The sequence below is a fragment of the Scyliorhinus torazame genome, chromosome 14 (genome assembly GCF_047496885.1).
Source record: "Scyliorhinus torazame isolate Kashiwa2021f chromosome 14, sScyTor2.1, whole genome shotgun sequence".
Taxonomy (NCBI): domain Eukaryota; kingdom Metazoa; phylum Chordata; class Chondrichthyes; order Carcharhiniformes; family Scyliorhinidae; genus Scyliorhinus; species Scyliorhinus torazame.
Genome location: NC_092720.1, coordinates 47902832 through 47925143, shown reverse-complemented (window position 1 = coordinate 47925143; position 22312 = coordinate 47902832). Strand labels below are relative to the sequence as shown.

Below are 22312 nucleotides of genomic sequence, written 5' to 3'. Positions count from 1 at the left end.
CACCATTGAGAGTTGTTCCAGTTGAAAAATATTTTCCATAAATTTAACAAGAAAAAAAGAACATGTTTTCCATTATTAACGGATTACTGAAGACAATTCAAGTGAAAGTTATGGAGAATCACACAGGGAATACAAATAGAAAATGAGCATTGAACTTGCTCTGGGCTGAATGAAGGTCAACATTTCAATCACCCAGCTTTTGCAGAAGATTACAATAGCTAAATTAACAAGGCTTTATGATCACCATTTTTATTTTTAAAAATTTGTGAAAGCAAATGTTTTGATCTGCATTAGGTTAGAAAATTACTCTTGTCTACAGTCCGTATATGAAATGAAATGAATGAAAATTGCTTATTGTCACAAGTAGGCTTCAATTAAGTTACTGTGAAAAGCCCCTAGTCGCCACATTCCGACGCCTGTTCGGGGAGGCTGGTACGGGAATTGAACCGTGCTGCTGGCCTGCCTTGATCTGCTTTCAAAGCCAGCGATTTAGCCGTGTGCTACACCAGACATGTATATAGATTATTCATCACCTCAGCCTCTTTTTAGTTTGATGATCAGATTGTTATAACAGTTTTCATTGAACTCCAGATTCTTGTTCATTGCTACATCATTCAGGTACCAAAGGCCCATACTCAAAAGGAGAGTTTGAGTTTCAAATCTTAGTAGAAAACACTGTTTGTCTTTTGTGTCTCACATGTATTCAACCTCACCTTTAATTCTTCACATACAATATACTGTGGATTTTAAGAAATGTTTGCACTTGATTATATCCAAACTAACAGCACTCCTTTCCGAAAATAGATAACTTCAACTTTTCTAGCAACATTATTAGATTTTAGTATATTCTCGATCTCCAAGAAATGAGTGACTTAAAAAAAAGATCTGATTGAGAACACATTCATTTACCAAGCCCAACCCACTGAAATATTATTCCGAAATACGAACATTAATTTGGTCATAATTCATAACCACAACAAATTGAGGACTTAACTTACTTCAGCTTCACTGCAACCACAGTCTGCAAGCACAATGTTCCCAAACATACAAAGATCTCATCCCCACTTTCCATTTCCCCATTTCTTCAAGAACCCTTTTATTAATCAGCGTTGTAATCATTGTGTTCTATAATCAATTTATTTGGTGAAGCTGCTCGAGAACCTTGAAATTAAAGGAGATATACGAAGTCAAAAATGATGTCCTATTTCTATTTATGCCAGTACTCTGCCCTCAATGTTCCTGTCTGGCTGTAATGGTAAAGGGCTGGATTATCTGGCCGCCCAGCTGCGTGTTTATCGGCAGCAGAAGGGGCTACGCCGTTCATTGATGATGGGATGCTCTGCTCCTGCCGCTGTTAATGGGAATTCCCATTGAAGCCACCCCTCGCCACTGGGAAACCCACAGGAGGGGTGCGCTGCTGGCAGTGCTAGAGAATGCTGGTAAATGATGGGAAAATTCTGCAAATGTCTGGAATTCCCATACTCCCACTTTGTCACTCTACTCTCCTTTAAGTGATTAGCTCTGCTGCCTCATGGCGCCAAAGACCCGGGTTCTATCCCAGCCCCGGGTCACTGTCCATATGGAGTTTGCACATTCTCTCCCTGTCTGCATGGGTTTCGCCCCCACAACCCAAAGATGTGCAGGGTAGGTGGATTGGCCACGCTAAATTGCCCCTTAATTGGAAAAAAAAATGAATTGGGTACTTAAAATTTTTTTTTTAATTCCCCTAAAACTTACCTCTTTGGCCAAGCTTTTTGGTCGTCTTTTTAGGATGGAAATGGCCCTATTGACCACTTAAGGGCCTCAAATTGTGGTAAGGGCAGGTGTCCCGTCTGAGGCCTTGCCCGGCCCAGTGTAAAATCACTGCAAGGTCAGGGTGGGCGTAACCCCAGAAGGAAAGCCCGTTGCTTCAATTTTGTGTTCCCTGCCGCCTAAAAACCTACCGGCGAGGGATTGTGAAATTCAGCCCATGGTCATTCCTTACTGATCTCAAGACCAGGATCACAATGTAACCTTCTCTCTGCAATCCTAACAATGCTGCCGCTGCTATACTGAAACTTCCAAATATTTGTTATATTCACTCATGGCAGGTCAGACTGATAATAAAGGAGCTGATTTAACTACAATCAAAGAATGAACAGGTGGTGGGCATAACTTGATTACCAGCCACCTGATTTTGATTGCAGTAGCCCAGAACATAGTGAAGCCCAGGCCTAATTTACGTTCTGTTGGCTTTCAATCTGGACACCATTTATGAGAGAGGATCTGATTTGCATACTAATATGATTTCCACCTGAATCGGGCACAATGTGACCTAATTACATTTTTGGGCTGCTATAAGCCAGAGAGGGATAAATTTAGATTTGAGTGAAAGCTGCAGAATGTGATTCCATAATGAGGCATGGACAAGCAAACTTAAACTTTTCTCCGAAATCTTTATGGGCAACTTGTTTTTGGATGGGGATAACACTGCATCACCTTAATCTCAAGTCTATCTTGTTTTGTTTCAAATGAATGGAAAGCATGGCCTAAAATTCCCAATTTTCTTCTTACAGTATCATATAATGATTTGCTGAATTTCTTAAGCTGCAATGACACTGCCTTTGTTGGGTACGTGCTCCAATGGGATGATGAAAGTGGAGTGATTTGCCAATCCCCCTGTTCTTTGGGTCATTGCTTGAATGAGGCGGAGTGCCAGCATCTGACAACTGGACCTGTGTGCAAGTATGAAATAAATCAATTGTAATACTTCAGTAAATAAAGTCACAGTCCTTACAAAGTTATACAGAAATTAGTTACCATATTGTCCTTTGCATGCAATGTTATGTCAGTGCAGTAGCACTCTAATAATAGAACATTCTATTATAAGCAGAAATCTCAATGTCTTCATGTTACTTATATTTATAAAGTCAGGTTATTTTCTCTTTTCAAAATTTCTCCAGATTTGCCGGATTCTTCAACCCTTCTTTTCCTTTTTGTTTTTGTGATTTCTTACATTTCAGTATTTCCTTCAACTTTTTCTCTTATTTATTCCTCTATCAACTGTTTCATTTCTCTTGCCACGCCTTGAACTGTTTTATTGTCTTTGAGTGCAACAGAACATCTAAAATGTCTGATGGACTTGGGAGTAAAGGCATTGTGTTGTGGGGGATGGAACCCACGCAGACACAGGGCGAATGTGCAAACTCCACACAGAGAGTGACCCAGGGCTGGGATTCGAACCCAGGTCCTCAGCGCCGTAGGCATCAATGCTAACCACTGTGCCACCATGCTGCCCATGAATTGAAATTCATGTCCATGATTCTCTAAACAGTGAGATGCCGGCTTTGGCTGTGCAATCAGTTATATTACAATGTGATCAGACATTTGCCCATAGAGAGAGATGAACTAGAATATGACAGCACAACAGATGTTCATAGTGGTAAGAGAATGGGCTGAATTTTATGTGGTCCCCATGGGCGTGTTTCCCACAGGGAGGGGCACGTGGGTACCCATCCCACCACCTCCCACCCACTCCCAAGCTCATCCCCATAATGCGGGGGTGGTGCCATATTTAAATTAACAATCAAGTGTCAGTTAGGTTTGTTATCACGCAAATAGGCCAGCAGGATAGGTGAAGGAAGCAAAATGTATTTCTTTGTTGTTAAAAAGCAGGAACAAAGTGGGGATGCTTTCTGGGGCTGCCCTGCCAACCGCGGGTGGTTCCCCTTAAATTGAACCACCCCCTTCCTTCTTACCTCTTACCCACTGTGGTAGTCACCACAAGTAATATATTATATGTATTACGGCACTGCCCGTATATTAGAGGTACAAGGGTAAATCCCTGCCTGCTGGCTCCGCCCAGTAGGCGGCGTATAAATGTGTGTGCTCTTCTGTGCTGCAGCCATTTTGGTTCCAGCTACAGGAGGCACAACATCTTTGCTCAATAAAGCCTCAATTATTCCACTATTCTCGGCTTTGTGGTAATTGATAGTGCATCAATTTATTGAGCAAGATTTTTTAAACGATGGATCTCCGCATCAAGCCTGATCACCTGCAGCTGAGCCCTTAAGCAGCCAACGCTATGTCCACCTTTGAGCGCTGGCTAGCCCGCTTCGAAAGCTACCTCAGGACAGCCGCTGAAGATCCCTCGGACACGCAGAAGCTCCAAGTCCTCTATTCACGGGTGAGCCCTGACATTTTCCCCTCATCCAGGATGCGCCCACCTACTCCGAAGCGATGGAGCTCCTGAAGGGACATTACGTTCGACCAGTAAATCAAGTGTACGTCAGGCACCTCCTGGCCACGAGACAACAACTCCCCGGGGAGTCTCTGGACGATTTCTGGCATGCCCTGCACATCCTATGTAGGAACTGTGACTGCCAGGCAGTTTCGGCAGTCCAGCACACAGAACTTTTAATTAGAGACGATTACGTCAAGGGCATGAAATCTGCGTACGTCCGCCAGCGGCTACTGGAAGGGGGTACGCTTGCTCTTGCGGGAACTAGGCAGCTCGCTAATTCGTTAGAAGTTGCCTCCCGTAACGTCCAGTCGTACACCCCCAACCGCGCGGCACACTTGTGGGCATCGAGGGCCCCACCGCCGCACGGCAGCCAGCCAACCCTGGGGGGCCCCAAGTGTTATTTTTGCGGGCAAAACAACACACCAGGCAGCGCTGCCCGGCGCGGAGCGCAACGGGTGTGGGAAGAAAGGACACTTTGCTTCTGTTTACCAGGCCCGGTCGGTCGCCGCTGTTTCCAGGCCCGGCGATCCTACACCCACCACGTGCGACCCAGGGGCGCCGCCATTTTCCCCTTCGCAAGCCACGTGCGGCTCGTGGGCCCCGCCACCTTTGATGCCGCCCACCATGTACGCCCCGTGGGCACCGCCATCTTCGGCGCCATTTTGGACTGCGTCTCAGGACTCCTGCTCGTCTGGCTGTTCATCGTCTGCCGCTACCTCCGCCACCACTGACCAGGCTGGGACCTCCCAGCATCTGCCGCAGCTCACCTCTATCACCCTGGATCAGTCCCGGCCCCGCAACCTCGCAACGATGACGGTGAAGATCGATGGGCACGAGACGACCTGCCTTTTTGACTCCGGGAGCACAGAGCTTCATCCACCCCACTGCGGTAAGGCGCTGCTCCCTCCTGGTACACCCCGTCACCCAGAAAATCTCCCTGGCCTCCAGGTCCCATTCCGTGGCAATCCGGGGGGTACTGCATCGCGACCCTCACCGTCCAAGGCGTACAGTTTAGCAACTTCCGGCTCTACGTCCTCCCCCACCTCTGCGCTGCCCTGTTACTCGGCCTGGATCTTCAGTGCCATCTCCAAAGCCTAACTTTAAAATTCGACAGACCCCTACCCATCTCACCGTCTGCGGCCTCACGACCTTTAAGGTCGATCCACCTTCCCTGTTTGCGAACCTCATCACGGATTGCAAACCCATCGCCACCAGGAGCAGATGGTACATTGCCCAGGACAGGACCTTCATCACGTCGGAGGTCCAACGGCTTCTGCGGGAAGGGGACATTGAGGCCAGCAACAGCCCCGGGAGAGCTCAGGTGGTGGTAGTGAACACTGGGGAGAAGCACAGGATGGTCATTGACTACAGTCAGACCATCAATCGGTACACGCAGCTCGATGTGTACCCCCTCCCACGCATATATGACATGGTCAATCAGATTGCGCAATACCGAGTCTTTTCCACAGTGGAATTGAAGTCCATCTACCACCAGCTCCCCATCCGCCCGGAGGACCGCCAATACACTGCGTTCGAAGCAGATGGCCGCCTCTATCACTTCCTTTGGGTTCCCTTCGGCGTCACTAATGGGGTCTCGGTCTTCCAGCGAGAGATGGACCGAATGGTTGACTGGTACGGACTGGGGGCCACCTTCCCATACCTAGATAACGTCACCATCTGCGGCCACAATCAGCAGGACCACGACGCTAACCTCCAAAAATTCCTCCAGACCGCCAAACTCCTTAATCTCACATACAATGGGGAGAAATGCGTGTTGGGCACCAACCGCTTAGCCATCCTTGTGGAAAATGGAGTCCTAGGGCCCGACTCCGACCGTATGCGCCCCCTCCTGGAACTCCCTCTCCCCCACTGCCCCAAGGCCCTGAAGCGATGCCTGGGGTTTTTCTCTTCCTACACCCAGTGGATCTCTAATTATGCGGACAAAGCCCGCCCACTCATTCAGTCCACAGTTTTCCCCCTGGCGGCGGAGGCCCGCCAGGCCTTCAACCGCATCAAGATAGACATCGCCAAGGCCACGATGCACGCGGTCGACGAGTCCCTCCCCTTTCAGGTGGAGAGCGATGCATCGGACGTAGCTCTGGCCGCCACCCTCAACCGTGGCCTTCTTTTCCCGCACCCTCCATGCCTCCAAAATTCGGCACTCCTCTGTCGAAAAGGAGGCCCAAGCCATTGTGGAAGCTGTGCGACATTGGAGGTATTACCTGGCCGGCAGGAGGTTCACTCTCCTCCACTGACCAACGGTCGGTTGCCTTCATGTTTAATAATACAAAGAGGGGCAAGATCAAAAATGACAAGATCTTGAGGTGGAGAATCGAGCCTGTAATTACGAGATTTTGTATCGCCCGGGGAAGCTCAATGAGCCCCCTGATGCCCTATCCCGCGGTACATGTGCCAGCGCACAAGTGGACCGACTCCGGGCTCTCCACTATGACCTCTGTCACCCGGGGGTCACCCGGTTCTTCCATTTTGTCAAGGCCCGCAACCTGCCCTCCTCCATTGAGGAGGTCAGGACCGTCACCTGAGACTGCCAAGTCTGCGCAGAGTGCAAGCCGCACTTCTACCGGCAAGATCAAGCGCACCTGGTGATTTTGAACGCCTCAGCGTGGACTTCAAAGGGCCCCCCCCTCCACCGACCGCAAAGTGTACTTTCTGAATGTGATTGATGAGTACTCCCGGTTCCCTTTCGCCATCCCATGCCCCGATATGACTTCTGCCACGGTAATCAAAGCCCTGCACAGCATCTTCACTCTGTTATGTTTCCCCACCTATATCCACAGCGATCGGGGATCCTATTTCATGAGCTACAACCCCTGGGGAAACGGGCAGGTGGAGAGGGAGAACGGGATGGTCTGGAAGGCTGTCCTCCTGGCCCTGTGATCTAAAAATCTCCCGGTCTCCCGCTGGCAGGAGGTCCTCCCCGACGCGCTCCACTCCATCCGTTCGCTCCTCTGCACCGCGACAAATGAGACCCCTCACGAACGTGTGTTTGCCTTTCCCATGAAGTCCATCTCCGGGGTCTCGCTCCCAACATGGCTGACAGTTCCTGGACCCGTCCTCCTCCGGAAGCATGTGCGGACCCATAAGTCGGACCCCTTAGTCGAAAAAGTCCACCTCTTACATGCTGACCCGCAGTACGCCTACGTGGCACACCCCGACGGGCGCCAAGACACAGTCTCCCTCCAGGACCTGGCAGCCACGGGATCCCTACCCACGGCCCCGACCTGACACCGCCCCCCCCCCCCCCCCCCCCCCCACCGGCTGCCTCATTCACCCCTGCACCACTCGCCGTCCCTCCAGTGAACCTCACCGCAGCCCCCACTCCAGCAGGATCCATCCTCCCACTGGTTCCACTCAGGGGTGGCGAAGACGAGGACAACACGCTCCCGGAGTCACAGGTGACCAAGTCGGCGCCCACATCACCATCGGGACTGAGGAGGGTCAAGGCCCCCGACAGACATAACTTGTAATGTTTTCCACCACCCCCTCCAGACTCTTTTTTTAACAGGGGGTGAATGTTGTAGTCACCACTAGTAGTATATTATATGTATTACGGCACTGCCCGTATATTAGAGGTACAAGGGTAAATCCCTGCCTGCTGGCTCCACCCAGTAGTCAGTGTATAAATATGTGTGCTCGCCGGTGCTGCAGCCATTCTGGTTCCAGCTACAGGAGGCACAGCATCTTGCTCAATAAAGCCTCGATTGTTCCACTACTCTCGTCTTTGTGGTAATTGTTGTGCATCACCCACTCCCTCCCTAAAACCCACCTCCTCCTGCCCCATCACTGCCATTGCCCTTCTCCCTCACCTACCAAACCCTCCCAGCTCAAGACCCCAGGATTATCTGCTTCAGGGATTCAAGGGGGGGTCCTCTCTACACCAGCAGTCATGGTAGCTGCCACTGCTCCTGGTATCGATGGAGCTGCTGGCCAATCCAATTGAGTGGCAGCTCCAGAGGGCAGCATCTCTTCCCTAATGAGCAAGTAAGTGCTACTCAGCCCTGGTTAATCTGCCCTGCATTGCTGTTAGCTACAGGATAGGATGGAGTTGACTATGTTGTTTCAACTCCAACGTGGTTCCCGCTGCGGCTGTGTCTGCACCCACTCCATTCCACCCCATATTATTCAGCCCAATGGCATTGGCAAGGGCTTCATCACCTGATGAAGGAGCTGCACTCCGAAAGCTTGTGATTCGAAACAAACCTGTTGGACTTTAACCTGGTGTTGTAAGTCACCTTACTATTAACTTTCCTAATTGCTTGCTGTACCTGTATACTAACCTTGGCAATTCATGCATCATAGAACTCTGCAATTTTTAATGAAGGAAAGGAAAATTGAAAAAATACAAATTGAAAAAAAATTAAAGATGAGACCATGTCTGTTATTTAAGTTTCAAAATTGGATATTGCTAAGATTTTGCTGCTACTTATGAGCCTTTATGATTAAAATGATTAAAATCAATATGGGTGGCACGGAAGCACAGTGGTTAGCACGGTTGCTTCACAACGCCAGGGTCCCAGGTTCAATTCCTGGCTTGGGTCACTGTCTGTGCGGAGTCCCTGTGCCTGTGTGGGTTTCCTCCAGGTGCTAGGTTTCCTCCCACAAGTCCCAAAAGACGTGCTGTTAGGTACTTTGGACATTCGGAATGTGGCGACTCGGGGCTTTTGACAGTAACTTCATTGCAGTGTTATTGTAAGCCTACTTGTGCCAATAAAGATTATTATTATTATTTAGGTTATAGACCCTGTAGAGGTATGGAACCGGGTGAATTCAGTTCCTCATGCCATTTGTGTTTATTTCCAGGTGTGTTCCACAGGCAATATATTCCAGTTATGGCAATCGCTGTGAACACCTATCCCTGAAGCTTGGAGCATTTTTTGGCATTCTGTTTGGAGCTTTGGGGTTCGTGCTGATAGTATCATCCATTGTCATATGGAAGTGCAAACCATCTAAACGGGAAAGACTCATAAATGATGATAGCAGGTATGTTATATTGCTTTACATTGCAGAATCTTCCATCCTTACCCAGTCTGATCATCCTTCACTCCAGAGCTACAGCAATGTGGTTGACTCTTAACTGTCCTTTGAATTGGGTTACAGCAAAATACTCAGTGTAAAATTGCAACAGAAAAAAACAGTGTGTATCTACAGCACATAGACAGCAACGGCTCACCACCAGCTTCTCAATGGCATTAGAGCTGGGAAATAAATGTGTGCCTTTCCAGTAATGTTCAAATCCCAAGAATGAATGAAAAATACAGGGTTTTCTGGTTGCGTTGAGTGTCTGAAAGTTTACTTCCAGGGATTGATATCCATCAAGGCTTGATTTTGAGCACATTGATGAACACTTTAATCTTTCTAAGTGTTTTTTAAGTGATTCTTGTTTTATGAATGTCACTGGCAAGGCCAGCATTTGACGCCCATCACCCTTTGGGAAGGTAGTGGTGAGCCAACTTCTTGAAACGTTGCAGTCCACCCAGTGTAGGTGTGCCCAAGGTACTTTTCCAGAATTTCAATCCAGCAATACTAAAGGAACGGCAATATGGTTCCAAGTTAAGGTGGTATGTCACTTGGAGGGGAACTTCACGGTGGTGTTCACATGCATCTGCTACCCTTGTCCTTCTAGGTGGGAGAGGTCGTCGGTTTGGAAGGTGCAGTCGAAGGAGTCTTTTTTTTTATTTTTATTTTTTTTAAATTCTCCTCCTTTTTCACATTTTCTCCCACATTTACATCCATCAACAATAAACAATAATCAGCAAGATATGTCAGTCCCCATAATAACAACGATCCCATTCACCCAACCCCCGAACCTCAACCCGCATGTTCACATAAACAAATGACAAAAAGGAATCAGGGATTACCCGTAGTCACCCTTAATCTTACACAGCTCCCCCCCCTCCCCCCCACCCACCGCAGGTCTCCAGCTCCTCACGTCCACTGCCTCTTGTAAAACTCCTCCTCCTCAGTCGAAGGAGTCTTGATGAGTTGCTGCCGTGCATCAGATGGTACTGACTGCTGCCACTGTGTTGGTGGTGGATGAAGTGGAGTTTAAGCATGTGACTGGGATGTAAATCAATGGGCTGCTTTGTCCCAGAAGTGCTTCTTGAGTGTTATTGTAGTTACACTCATCCAATCAACTGGAGAGTATTCTGTCACACTCTTTGTGCCTTTTAGATGATGCATGTAGTATAAGACTGTGGCACATATAGGGTTAATGTGGCACTGAGTACAGTACCATCCACACAGTGATATAAGCAAGCACATAATCCAGGGTCAGTTGACTGTTGGACCGAGCTGTGTGTATCAACAAGCATGGAGAGAGCTCCTAGCTTGTATCCTTTACTGTATATTATTTAATAGTTCTAAGGGTCAATAAAGACTTAGTTAATCTCTTTCTTGAGCAGTCCTTCAGGATCGAGCATGACTTGCTTCCACTCTGGGGAGGTAGGTTCTGCAGAGATTAAATAGTCCAATCCTGGATCTGCATTCTGCCACAGCTTTGGCAGGTGATGTTTGATGGGGTGGGTGTAACACACTGGAGTCTGCGCTCTCCTTCCACTGTTTGCACTTGGCCTCCACGTGCTCCACCCTGTGATGTTTGAGGTTATTGGTGCCTTTGTGGATCCTTCTTCTCCAGTTTGCGTGTTCTGAGGCAATCGATTCGCACGTGGCGATGATGATGTTGCATTTACTTAGGGAAAGTTTCAGAGGTCCTTGTAGCATTTCCGTTGCCCTCCCTTTGCGGAACTCGGAGTGGAGCACTTGTTTCAGGAGTCTTGTGTTGGGCATGTGGATAATGTGGCCTGCCCCTTGCAGCTGCTTGAGCATGATCAGTGCCTCGATACTGGGGATATCGGCCTGGGAGAGGACACTCACGTTGATACTCCTATCCTGCCAATGGATTTGCAGGATTTTGCAGAGGCAATTTTGGTGTTATCAATCTTCAAACACTCTGTTCCTCGTGCATCCGAAGACTGCACTGGCGCATTGGAGTCGATGCTGGATTTCGTCGTCGATGTCTGCTCGCGTCAAGTGCTCCCGAGGTATGGGAAATAATCCACATTGTCCAAGGATCACCGTGGGTCTTGGGTCTTGATTGTCGGGGGACAGTTTTGTGCGGCTCGAGCTGTTTGGTAGAGAACCCCTGTTTTCCACCAACCCCGGTATCAGCCTAGTACACTTCCTCTTTGGCAAGTATATCCTTTCTTAGGGAGGGAGACCAAAATTTCACACAATACTCCAAGTGTGGTCTCTCTAAGACCCGGATAGGTGGATTGGCCATGCTAAATTGCCCCTTAACTGGAAAAAAATAATTGAGTACTCTAAATTTTACCAAAAAAAGTTGGTCCCTTTCGGGAGACATTTAAAAAAGACTACAGTGAGGCATCTCCACATCCGAACTCAAATCCTTGCAATAATAATAATAATAATCACTTACTGTCACAAGTAGGCTTCAATGAAGTTACTGTGAAAAGCCCCTGGTCGCCACATTCAGGTGCCTGTTCGGGGAGGCCATTATGGGAATTGAACCCACGCTGCTGGTCTTGTTCTGCATTACAAGCCAGCTGTTTAGCCCACTGTGCTAAACCAGCCTCTAATGAAGGCTAACATACCATTTGCCATCCAAATTTCTTCCACTTTTATTGACTGCTGGACAAGGACACTCGGTTCCCTTTGCACATCCAGACTTCCAATATATCACCATTTTTTTTCACACTGAAGTGTATAATTTCATATTTAGCCACATTGTACTGTATCTGCCATGTGTTTGCCCACTCACTCAACTTGTCCAAATCACCTTGAAGCCTCCTTGCATCCTTCTCACAACTCACAATTCTGCCCAGGTTTGTGTCATCAGAAAACTTGGAAATGGTGCATTTGCTTCCCTCATCCAGGTAATTTATATCGTGAATAGCTGAGACCCAATTACTGATCTCTGCGGCACCGCACTAGTCACTGCCTGCCAATAGGAAAAGATCAATCTATCCCACTCTCTGCTTCCTGTCTGTCAACCAATTCACGATCCATGCCAATACATTACCCCCTATCCCATGTGTCTCTTACTAACCTCATAAGGGATACTATCAAAAGCATTCTGAAAGTCTAAATACACCACATCCACTGGTTCTCCCTTATCTATTCTACTAGTTACATACTCAAAAAACTCCAGTAGATTTGTTCAGCATTATTTGCCTTTCAGAAACCAAAGTTGGGTTTTTACAATCTCGTTAATACTTTCCAAATGTTCTCTTATCACATCTTTTATAATAGACTCCAGCATCTTCCTCATTACTGATGTCAGGCTAACTGATCTGTAATTCTCCTTATTTTCTCTCCTTCCCTTTTTAAATAGTGGGGTTATATTTGCCGTCCTCCAATCTGAAGGAACTGCTCTAGAGTTTATAGATTTAGGAAGATGACCACCAATGCAGCCAATATTTTCAGGGCCACTTCCTTTAATACACTGGGGAAATTAATTGTAAGAAGATGATCAATACTTTAAACAAACACCTGTCTTTGTGGGTTTCCTCTGGGTGCTCCGGTTTCCTCCAACAGTCCAAAGATGTGTAGTTTAGGTGGATTGGCCATGCTAAATTGCCCCTTTCGTGTTACTGGATTATGGGGATAGGGTGGAGGTGTGGGCTAGGGTAGGGTGCTCTTTCCAAGGGCAGGTGCAGACCTGAGGGGCCGAATGGCCTCCTTCTGCACTATAAATTCTATGATTAAATGATTCACGGGAGAAAACACAAAACAAATTTCCACCAAAACAAATGGCAGAAAACCACGAGTGCAGTGAGAATAAGGAACTTAAAGAAATGAGTATTAATAAAGAAATTGCACAAGAGAAAGTAATGGGACTACAACACCACAAATCCTCTGGACCTGATTACCTGCATCTCAGGTTTGTAAAAGAGGTGGCTGCTGAGATACTAGGCGTACTTTTCTGCACCCCGCCGTCGGGGAGACGGCCCACCTTTGGCCAGCAGTGGGATTTTCGGAACTTGTCGCTGTCAATGGAGTTTCCCATTCTATGCACCCCTTGCCGCCGGCAGCCACGCGGCAGGGGTTCGCTGTTAGCGGATTTGGAACTTCCCGTCAGTGAGAACGGCCAGAAAATTCCAGCCGATGGATACACCGGTTTTGATCTTCAGAATTCCTTGGATTTTAAAATGGTTCCTGAGTTTGGAAGGTAGTAAACATAATCTCACTATTTAAGGAAGGAGGGAGAGCAAAAACAGTGAACAAAGATTGTTGTAAGTATTGCATCAAACCGAATTGAGATGAATTTCAGAATTGCATCCTCAAACTGTATATTAATCATCTCGACAAAGAATTAGTTATACAGTTTCAGTGTCAAGAGACACTGGGCGGAATTCTCCGGGTGGGAGAAACGCCGGGGCGCCGCGCGAGTCCCGCCATGCCACTCGGCACCCGCACAAGATTCTCCCAACCCCCCAACCGGCGTGACGAGAATCACGGCTGGCCGCTGGGAGAATCGCCGCTCGCCGTTTGCAACGGGTGAGTGGCGATTCTCCGGCCCGAATGGGCCGAGCGGCCTGCCCAACACAACGGGTTCCCGCCGGCGCCATCCACACCTGGTCGCTGCCGGCAGGAACAGCGCGGGAATGCTGGGGGCGGGGGGGGGGGGGCCTGTGGGGGGGGTAGGGGGGTTCCTGCACCGGGGGGGCTTCAAAAGGAGTCTGGCCCGCGATCGGTGCCCACCGATCGGCGGGTCGGCCTCTCTGAAGGAGGACCTCCTTTCCTCCGCCGCCCCACAAGATCCATCCGACATCTTCTTGCAGGGTGGTCTCTGGGAGGACGGCAACCGTGCATGCGCCCCCCGGGGGCGGGAGAATAGGGAGCTGGGAGTGGGCTCCGACGCCAGAGTGAAACACTCCGGTTTTCACGCCGGCGTCGGGTCTTAAGTCTCCCGATGGGAGAATTGCGCCCACTGTTTCTCAGTAAGTAGATTTGTAGATGTTGTTCAACTAGCTCTGTAAGGGAATAAGTTAATCATTCCCATTTGTGATTCCTGGGAGAAATACATAACTGTGAATAAATTTGGTTGAAGCATATCACACTGTTTGAGATTATTTGCAGATTAAATGTAAATTTTCTTTCTTATAGCACTGGGAGTGAGGAAAATTATGCAAGATACCATTCACAACCGAATATATTGTAATGTAAGTATTATAGTCACAACTTACAGCCATGACTGACCTAAGGCCCAAGTGTGAGTTGACTTCACTCAGTGCGGAAGGATGTTCCAGGTTACAGAGAGACATAGATAAACTGCAGAACTGGGCTCAGAGGTGGCAAATGGAGTTTAATGCAGAAAAGTGTGAGGTGATTCATTTTGGAAGGAGTAACAGGAATACAGAGTACTGGGCTAATGGTAAGATTCTTGGTAGTGTGGATGAGCAAAGAGATCTCGGTGTCCATGTACATAGATCCCTGAAAGTTGCCACCTAGGTTGATAGGGTTGTTAAGAAGGCGTACGGTGTGTTAGCTTTTATTGGTAGAGGGATTGAGTTTCGGAGCCATGAGGTCATGTTGCAGCTATACAACACTCTGGTGCGGCCCCATTTGGAGTACTGCGTGCAGTTCTGGTCGCCGCATTATAGGAAGGATGTGGAAGCATTGGAAAGGGTGCAGAGGAGATTTACCAGACTGTTGCCTGGTATGGAGGGAAGATCTTATGAGGAAAGGCTGAAGGACTTGAGGCTGTTTTCGTTAGAGAGAAGAAAGTTAAGAGGCGACTTAATTGAGGCATACAAGATGATCAGAGGGTTAGATAGGGTGGACAGTGAGAGCTTTTTTCCTCGGATGGTGATGGCTAGCATGAGGGGACATAGCTTTAAATTGAGGGGAGATAGATATAGGACAGATGTCAGTGGCAGGTTCTTTACTCAGAGAGTAGTAAGGGCGTGGAATGACGTGCCTGCAACAGTCGTGAACTCGCCAACATTAAGGGCATTTAAATGATCATTGGATAAAAAGTATGGATGATAATGGAATACTGTAGATAGGCTTTAGAGTGGTTTCACAGGTCGGCGCAACATCGAGGGCCGAAGAGCCTGTACTGCGCTGTGATGTTCTATGGCAGAGTCAAACCCTGACCTCAGAATCAGGCTAAATTTACACTATTGTTGTATCTTGAATGGGGCCTAATATCCTCTGATTCTGAGATAACATTCCTTTTTCATTTCTTTATCAGTTTTGGAGACCCTTTTATCCTTCTTAGAGTCATAGAGGTCTACACCACAGGAAAGGCCATTCAGCTCACCACGTCTGTGCCAGTCAAAAACAACCTAACTATTCTAATCCCATTTTCCAGCACTTGGCCCCTGGCCTTGCATGTCTTAGCATCGCATGTGCGCACCTAAATACTTCTCCAATGTTCTGAGAGTGTCTGCCTCCACTACCCTTTCAGGCAGTGAATTTGACACTGGGTGAAAAAAAAAATTCTCACACCTCCTCTAAACCTCCTGTCTCTTACCTTAAATCTATGCCCTCTGATCCCTCCACCAAGGGGAAATGTTTCTTCCTGTCTACTCTATCCATGCCCCTCATAATTTTATGCATCCCAATCATGTCCTCACTCAGTCTTCTCTGCTCCAAAGAAAACAACCCCAGTCTGCCCAATCTCTCTTTATAACTAAAACTCTCCAGCCCAGCTGTCACATCCCTCCTAAAATGTAGATTCTAGAACTGCACACAATACTCTAGTTGTGGCCTAACCAATGTTTTATACAGTTCCAGCATAACTTCCCTCCTCTTAAACTCTATGCCTTGGGTAATGAAGGCAAGAGTACCATATTGACTGTTGTTCAAGGACACCCAGTTCCCTTTGTACGTTACCACTTCCACCATTTAGATAATACTCTTCCTTTCTATTTTCACACTGAAGTGCATAATTTCACATTTAGCCGCATTGTACTGCATCTGCCATGTGTTTGCACACTCACTCAACTTGTCTAAATTACCGTGAAGCCTCCTTGCTCCTCCTCACAACTCCGCCAAGTTTTGTGACATCAGAAAACTTAGAAATGGTGCATTTGCTTCCCTCAACCAGGTCATTTATATATATCATGAACAGGTGGGATCCAAGCACTGATCTCTGTGGTACCCCACTAGTCTCTGCCTGCCACTCGGAAAATTATTCATTTATTCCCACTCTCTGCTTCCTCTCAGTCAACCAATTCGCGATCCATGCCAATACATCATCTCCTATCATATGTGTTTTAATTTTGCCCACTAACCTCTTATGAGAGATATTATCAAAAGTCTCCTGAAAGTCTAAATGCACCGCATCCATCGGTTCTCCCTTATCTATTCTACTCGTTACATACTCAAAGACCTCCAGTAGATTTGTTCAGCATTATTTGCCTTTCGTAACTAAATCCATGCTGGCTTTGTCCAATCGCGTTAATGTTTTCCAAATGTTCTGTTATCCGTCTTTAATAATAGACTTTGGCAACTTCCCCACTACTGATGTCAGGCTAACTGGTCTGTAATTCTCCCTTTTTTCTCTTCTTCCTTGTGCCTTCTTAACCATTGTATCCACCTGCTCTGTTACCTTAAGGGATCGGTGTACATGCACACCAAGGGCACTCTGATCCTTGGTACTTCCCAAGGTCCTCATCGTTTATCATGTATTCCCTTGCCTTGTATGTCCTGCCCAAGTACATCACCTCACACTCATCCAGTTGCCACTGATCAGCCCACCTGACCAGCCTCTCTACATTCACATGTAATCTAAGGCTAACCTCCTCATTATTTACCGCCCACCAATTTTCGTATCATCTGGAAAATTACTGATCAACCCTCCCACATTCATATTTAAATCTTTTATATAAATCACAAACAGCAAGGGCCCCAACACTGATCCCTGTGGGAACCCACTGGACACAGCGCCAGCAAGAAAAACACCCCTCGACAATCACTCTCTGCTTCCTGCCACTCAGCCAATTCTGGATCCAATTTTTCAAATTTCCTTGGATCCCATGGGCTTTTACCTTCGCCATTAGTCTTCCATGTGGGACCTTTTTAAAAGCCTTGCTGAAGTCCAATTAGATGATAACAAATGCATTTCCCCTATCTACACACCTGGCCACCTCTTCAAAAAATTCAATCAAGTTAGTCAGACATGACGTTCCCTTAACAAAATCATGCTGCCTGTTCTTAATTAATCCCTGTCTTTGGCAACAACATTCACCTTCACATCTCCAAACTATCCGCAGCTTAATGATCTCTTTCGCGGTGTCGTTTAAGGCATTACTTTTACGTGTGTTTTCTATCCTCCTAGGATCACGCCATCCATTCTCTATTAACTCTTCCTCAGCATCCATTTTTTTGTGTCGAATATCCATGCATTACAACAATGCACAGCCATCTTAAATTGATTCAATAATTGGCATATCTAGAGATAATTCCAAACTATCCGCAGCTTAATGATCTCTTTCGCGGTGTCGTTTAAGGCATTACTTTTACGTGTGTTTTCTATCCTCCTAGGATCACGCCATCCATTCTCTATTAACTCTTCCTCAGCATCCATTTTTTTGTGTCGAATATCCATGCATTACAACAATGCACAGCCATCTTAAATTGATTCAATAATTGGCATATCTAGAGATAATTCCAAACTCTTGTCACCAGCTACAACTGCAAAGTAGTTCTTACCTTTTAATCCAGACTTTCTCCACCATTTTTCTGTTCTTCCCAGTTTGCATTTAAGATGACCTGTGACATGTATATCAATTATTATACCGGTTTATTTATTTTAATAATAAATATAGAGATCATTTTTATTATTTTTCTTTCATGTGTCACTGGAACTCCTTCAAGCTATTGTTTAATAGCAAACTTGGGCCTTCATCCTTGAGGATTCGCTCCTCCAATGTTGCTTTGGCACCTCTGGCCCAACTGCTCAATCCACATTCTCCCTGGTGCTGATGTTCCCATGCTGCTCCACAGTTCTGTCACTGTCTTTGGGCTTCCTTCTCCCAATAGTACTGCTTTTGCTACAAATTCACGATCCAGGGGGGCGACATTCTCCGACCCCCCGCCGGGTCGGAGAATCGCCGGGGGCAGGCGTGAATCCCGCCCCCGCTGGTTGCCGATGTCTCCGGCACCGTATATTCGGCAAGGGCGGGAATCGCGCCGCGCCGGTTGGCGGGCCCCCCCCCGCTCGATTCTCCAGCCCGGATGGGCCGAAGTCCCGCCGATAAATTGCCTGTGTCGCCGGCGTAAATTAAATCACCTACCTTACCGGCGGGACAAGGCGGCGTGGGCGGGCTCCGGGGTCCTGGAGGGGGGCGCGAGGCGATCTGACCCCGGGGGTGCCCCCACGGTGGCCTGGCCCGCGATCGGGGCCCACCGATCTGCGGGCGGGCCTGTGCCGTGGGGGCACTCTTTCCCTTCCGCCTCCGCCACGGTCTCCACCATGGCGGAGGCGGAAGAGACTCCCTCCACTGCACATGCTTGGGAAGCTGTCAGCTGACGCTCCTGCGCATGCGCCGCCCGGAGATGTCATTTCCACGCCAGCTGGCGGGGCAACAAAGGTTGTATCCGCCAGCTGGCGGGGCGGAAATTCCTCCGGCGTCGGCCTAGCCCCTCAATGTTGGGGCTCGGCCCCCAAAGATGCGGAGCATTCCGCACCTTTGGGGCGGCACGATGCCCGTCTGATTGGCGCCGTTTTGGGTGCCAGTCGGCGGACATCGCGCCCTTTCCGGAGAATTTCGCCCCAGGTCTTCATGCTACTCTTTCCTGTTTGCACTCCTCTGGTCACTTCAGTTTCAATTGCTCACAGCATTATGATGATGAAGGAGGAAACTGGTCCTACTGAGACTGCCTCTAAGTTAAAATCTAAGAATGTTGTCTTGAAGGGAGTTTATAGTCATCACAAAAATCCCAGTGGCTCAAGGATAACATTCACCACCTTTTGGCAATCAAGGATAGGCAATGAATGCGGCGGCCTGGTTGGCACCATCCACATACAAAGAAGAAACAAAAAATAGTCTGGAAAAAATGATTCCAAGAGGACTATTATGGTGTTAAATTTCCTCAGGTCTTTCATTTACAATTTTTGTACCCCATCCTGTGCGCTCTCCATCAGATCCTCTCATTACCTTTTAAAAGAAGCAGCCCAACCTTGGCATGTACAAAATGATGTGAGATTAATTAGTTATTTCCGTAAGTATTGGCTGTGCCTGACAAGGGGGCACTATTAATTTAGATTAAATTAAATCAAAGCAATGCAAATGCTAATTTTTTATTTTTTTTTAAACATTCAGGTTGTTCTTTCATTCTGTTCCTGGCATCTTAATTCAGTTCTTTGTCACTTGCTGTCAAACTCTATTATCTTTAGCTGCTCTGCCCGTTCATACTCTACTTTTATATAAATTTGGTAAAATGTCATCTCTATTCTTGGTTATAGGCACTTACTTAGCTACTGAATATTTGATTAGTCTAACACAAAGTATTGTAAGTTATTTTTATAGCAAAACTACATAAACTCTAATGGTGTACTGGTAACTCCCTGACCTCACACTCAAAGAAAATACAGTTGGGGTAGGGCTACAACAATGTACTTTCTTCTATGACTGTACTCCTCAGGGTGTACTGTAATGAAACTGCAAGTGCTGTATCAATTATATTTAGACATGTATTCTCTTGTTTAGAAGACTGAATAAAAGGTCATCGAAAATGGATACTGTGAACCCATCAACAAAGCGCTGAGGAATTCTATCAAGTGCCAGTGTTTTGATCAAAATTAAATAAGAATAGAAAGGAAATGGTGGAACACATTTACATATTTGTGATTATCAAAAAATATTTATATTAATTCTGTTATTTAGTGTCCAAATCAACAATATTTTACAATTTTATTTGGCAATTTTTTTGCATATATTTGTTATTTCTTGGAAACATGTAATCAAATGTTATGTACATTTAATATATTAGCACCTTAATTTGTGAAAAATAAGATAATTTTATTTAACAAAGCAAAAATGAAATGCATTTTATGAAGGGGATTGGAGAAATTGTTCATTTCATGTATTTGAAAGCAAATCATGTAAAGTTATCCATATATTTTGTATAATAAATTCTATACCAAATTTATATGTCAAACATCTGAAGTAATCATTCATGTCGCTAGGGAGAGTATTCAAACTGCTTGCAATGTCAGACCTAATAGCGAAGCCAATACCTGCCTCTCACCTCTTTTTGGTTTGGTGCTCCATTAGCTGGCTCTCCTTTGCTAGGCGAGTCTCACTTAAAGAATCAATGTTAATATTGTATCGCGATGGCGCCCTGTCAACAGAGCAGTTCTGCACTGGGCTCAGGAGCTGTTGCCTTTATGAAGTACAGCTTGCATGTTCCAAGAGGTAAAGTCCTGTTTCTTCTTTTTTTCCTTTCCTGCAATATACTGTGTGTTGGTAAATACTAAAATAGTGCATTTTGGGATGTAACGGATGTAAGGTGTGCACGCAAAAACACCTGCGTTGATTACAGTGGACAGGAATTGCATTTGGCCAGCTCCTCTGTCTCGACCTTGCACAATTTTTCCCAGTGACGTGCCAAGTCAAGATGACTGGAGAGAATGGTTGACTACACTGGATAATCTGTAGCACGTTCTGCACCCATGTCAAACTTTACAGTTGTTCACATAGAGCTGTGTTGTGATGCTTTCAGTATCAGTAAAGGAAAACCATTTTGGGCAGCATGGTGGCACCTCACAGCACCAGGTACTTGGGTTCGATTCTGACCTTGGCTGAATGTCTCTGAGAAGTTTGCACATTCTTCCAGTTTGCGTGGGTTTCCTCCTGGTGCTCCAGTTTCCTCCCACAGTCTAAAGATGTGCAAGTTAGGTGGATTGGCCATGCTAAATTGTCCCTTAATTTCCAAAAAAATTAGATGGCGTTACGGGGATAGGATGGGACGTTGGCCTAGGTAGGGTGCTCTTTCATTGTTGATTCTATGATTTTCATTGTTACAACCGTCAAGGCAATCTTTTTTGTGCACCTGGAAAAGGGTCGTTGGTGACATGCATTGTCCCTCAAATATGGAACCACATGCTACCCTCACTTGGTTTGATCTGCAAACTGCTGGTTATCGGGGCATGGCCTCTCTGCCATGCACAAGTAGCTACATGGAACCACAGGTGACGGCTGCGTGAGTATGGAGGACTAGCTGCCATTATCCATCCAGCTATGAAGCAGGATGCAGCTGACTCTTGCAGAAGGGTTTACCTGTGACTCATACCCGTGCATAATTCTAGAGCATGACAAAATCCATGGGTAGGTGCATATAATTTACATATCTCGATCCCTCGGATTAAATGGAACTTACATGGTGTTTTACTGCACTACAGTCTATCCTATATACCCCAAAGTATTGACCGATATAAATAATTGATATACTCATCAGCGGTTGTACTCCAATTCACTATTGTAGTTGATAACTTCCATTAAATCACTCTTTGGTAAAACTGGAACTTAAAAAAAATAGAAATAAAACAACAGTTCTCAACATTCAGATAGGTGTTACTATTAATATGAATCAAAGTGACATGATAAAACAATGGTAAAGTATAAGATTGTTCCAGCTAAATAGTATATTGCTCTTTGGTTCAGTTCCACTTCTTTGTTCTTTGGTCGATTTCTCAGCCAAAGATAGGGAGGGAAAGGTTGGGTTGACTGCATCCTTTTTAACTACTGTTTAGGATATTTCTCTGTTAGCGTACAGCCCTGAAATTTTAACTTGTGCTGGAGGAGACCACTTTGTGCAGTACAGGAATGAGACTCAAAGGGCATTTCATCCTGAATCATGATGGCAAAAATCTATAAAGAAAAATCACCAAGAGAATTGGATGTTCCACCTTTATCAGATTTATGAACTCATGAATATGTACTGAATCTTCCATTCAGAAATAAAGAACAAGTGCTAATACCAGTGATACAAAGTGGAATCTCACTGGTTCTCTCAGGAATGTGACTTTCCTGAATCTGAATCAAATGTCGCTTGAAAGACTCCCACATTTCCGATGTTGATTTACCCTCCAACAAC

General features: G+C 46.4%; 1 protein-coding gene across 1 annotated transcript in view; it reads left to right on the top strand.

The window, feature by feature from the left end:
* LOC140389023 (uncharacterized) overlaps positions 1 to 20374 on the top strand; it is a 234417-nt gene extending 214043 nt beyond the window's left edge. The window contains exons 54-57 of the mRNA XM_072473189.1: positions 2556 to 2724; positions 9044 to 9223; positions 14369 to 14424; positions 19924 to 20374. Coding sequence (XP_072329290.1) covers positions 2556 to 2724; positions 9044 to 9223; positions 14369 to 14423 — 404 coding nt within the window. The 3' untranslated portion in view covers position 14424; positions 19924 to 20374. The remainder of the gene's footprint in view (positions 1 to 2555; positions 2725 to 9043; positions 9224 to 14368; positions 14425 to 19923) is intronic.
* Positions 20375 to 22312: the final 1938 nt, after the last annotated feature.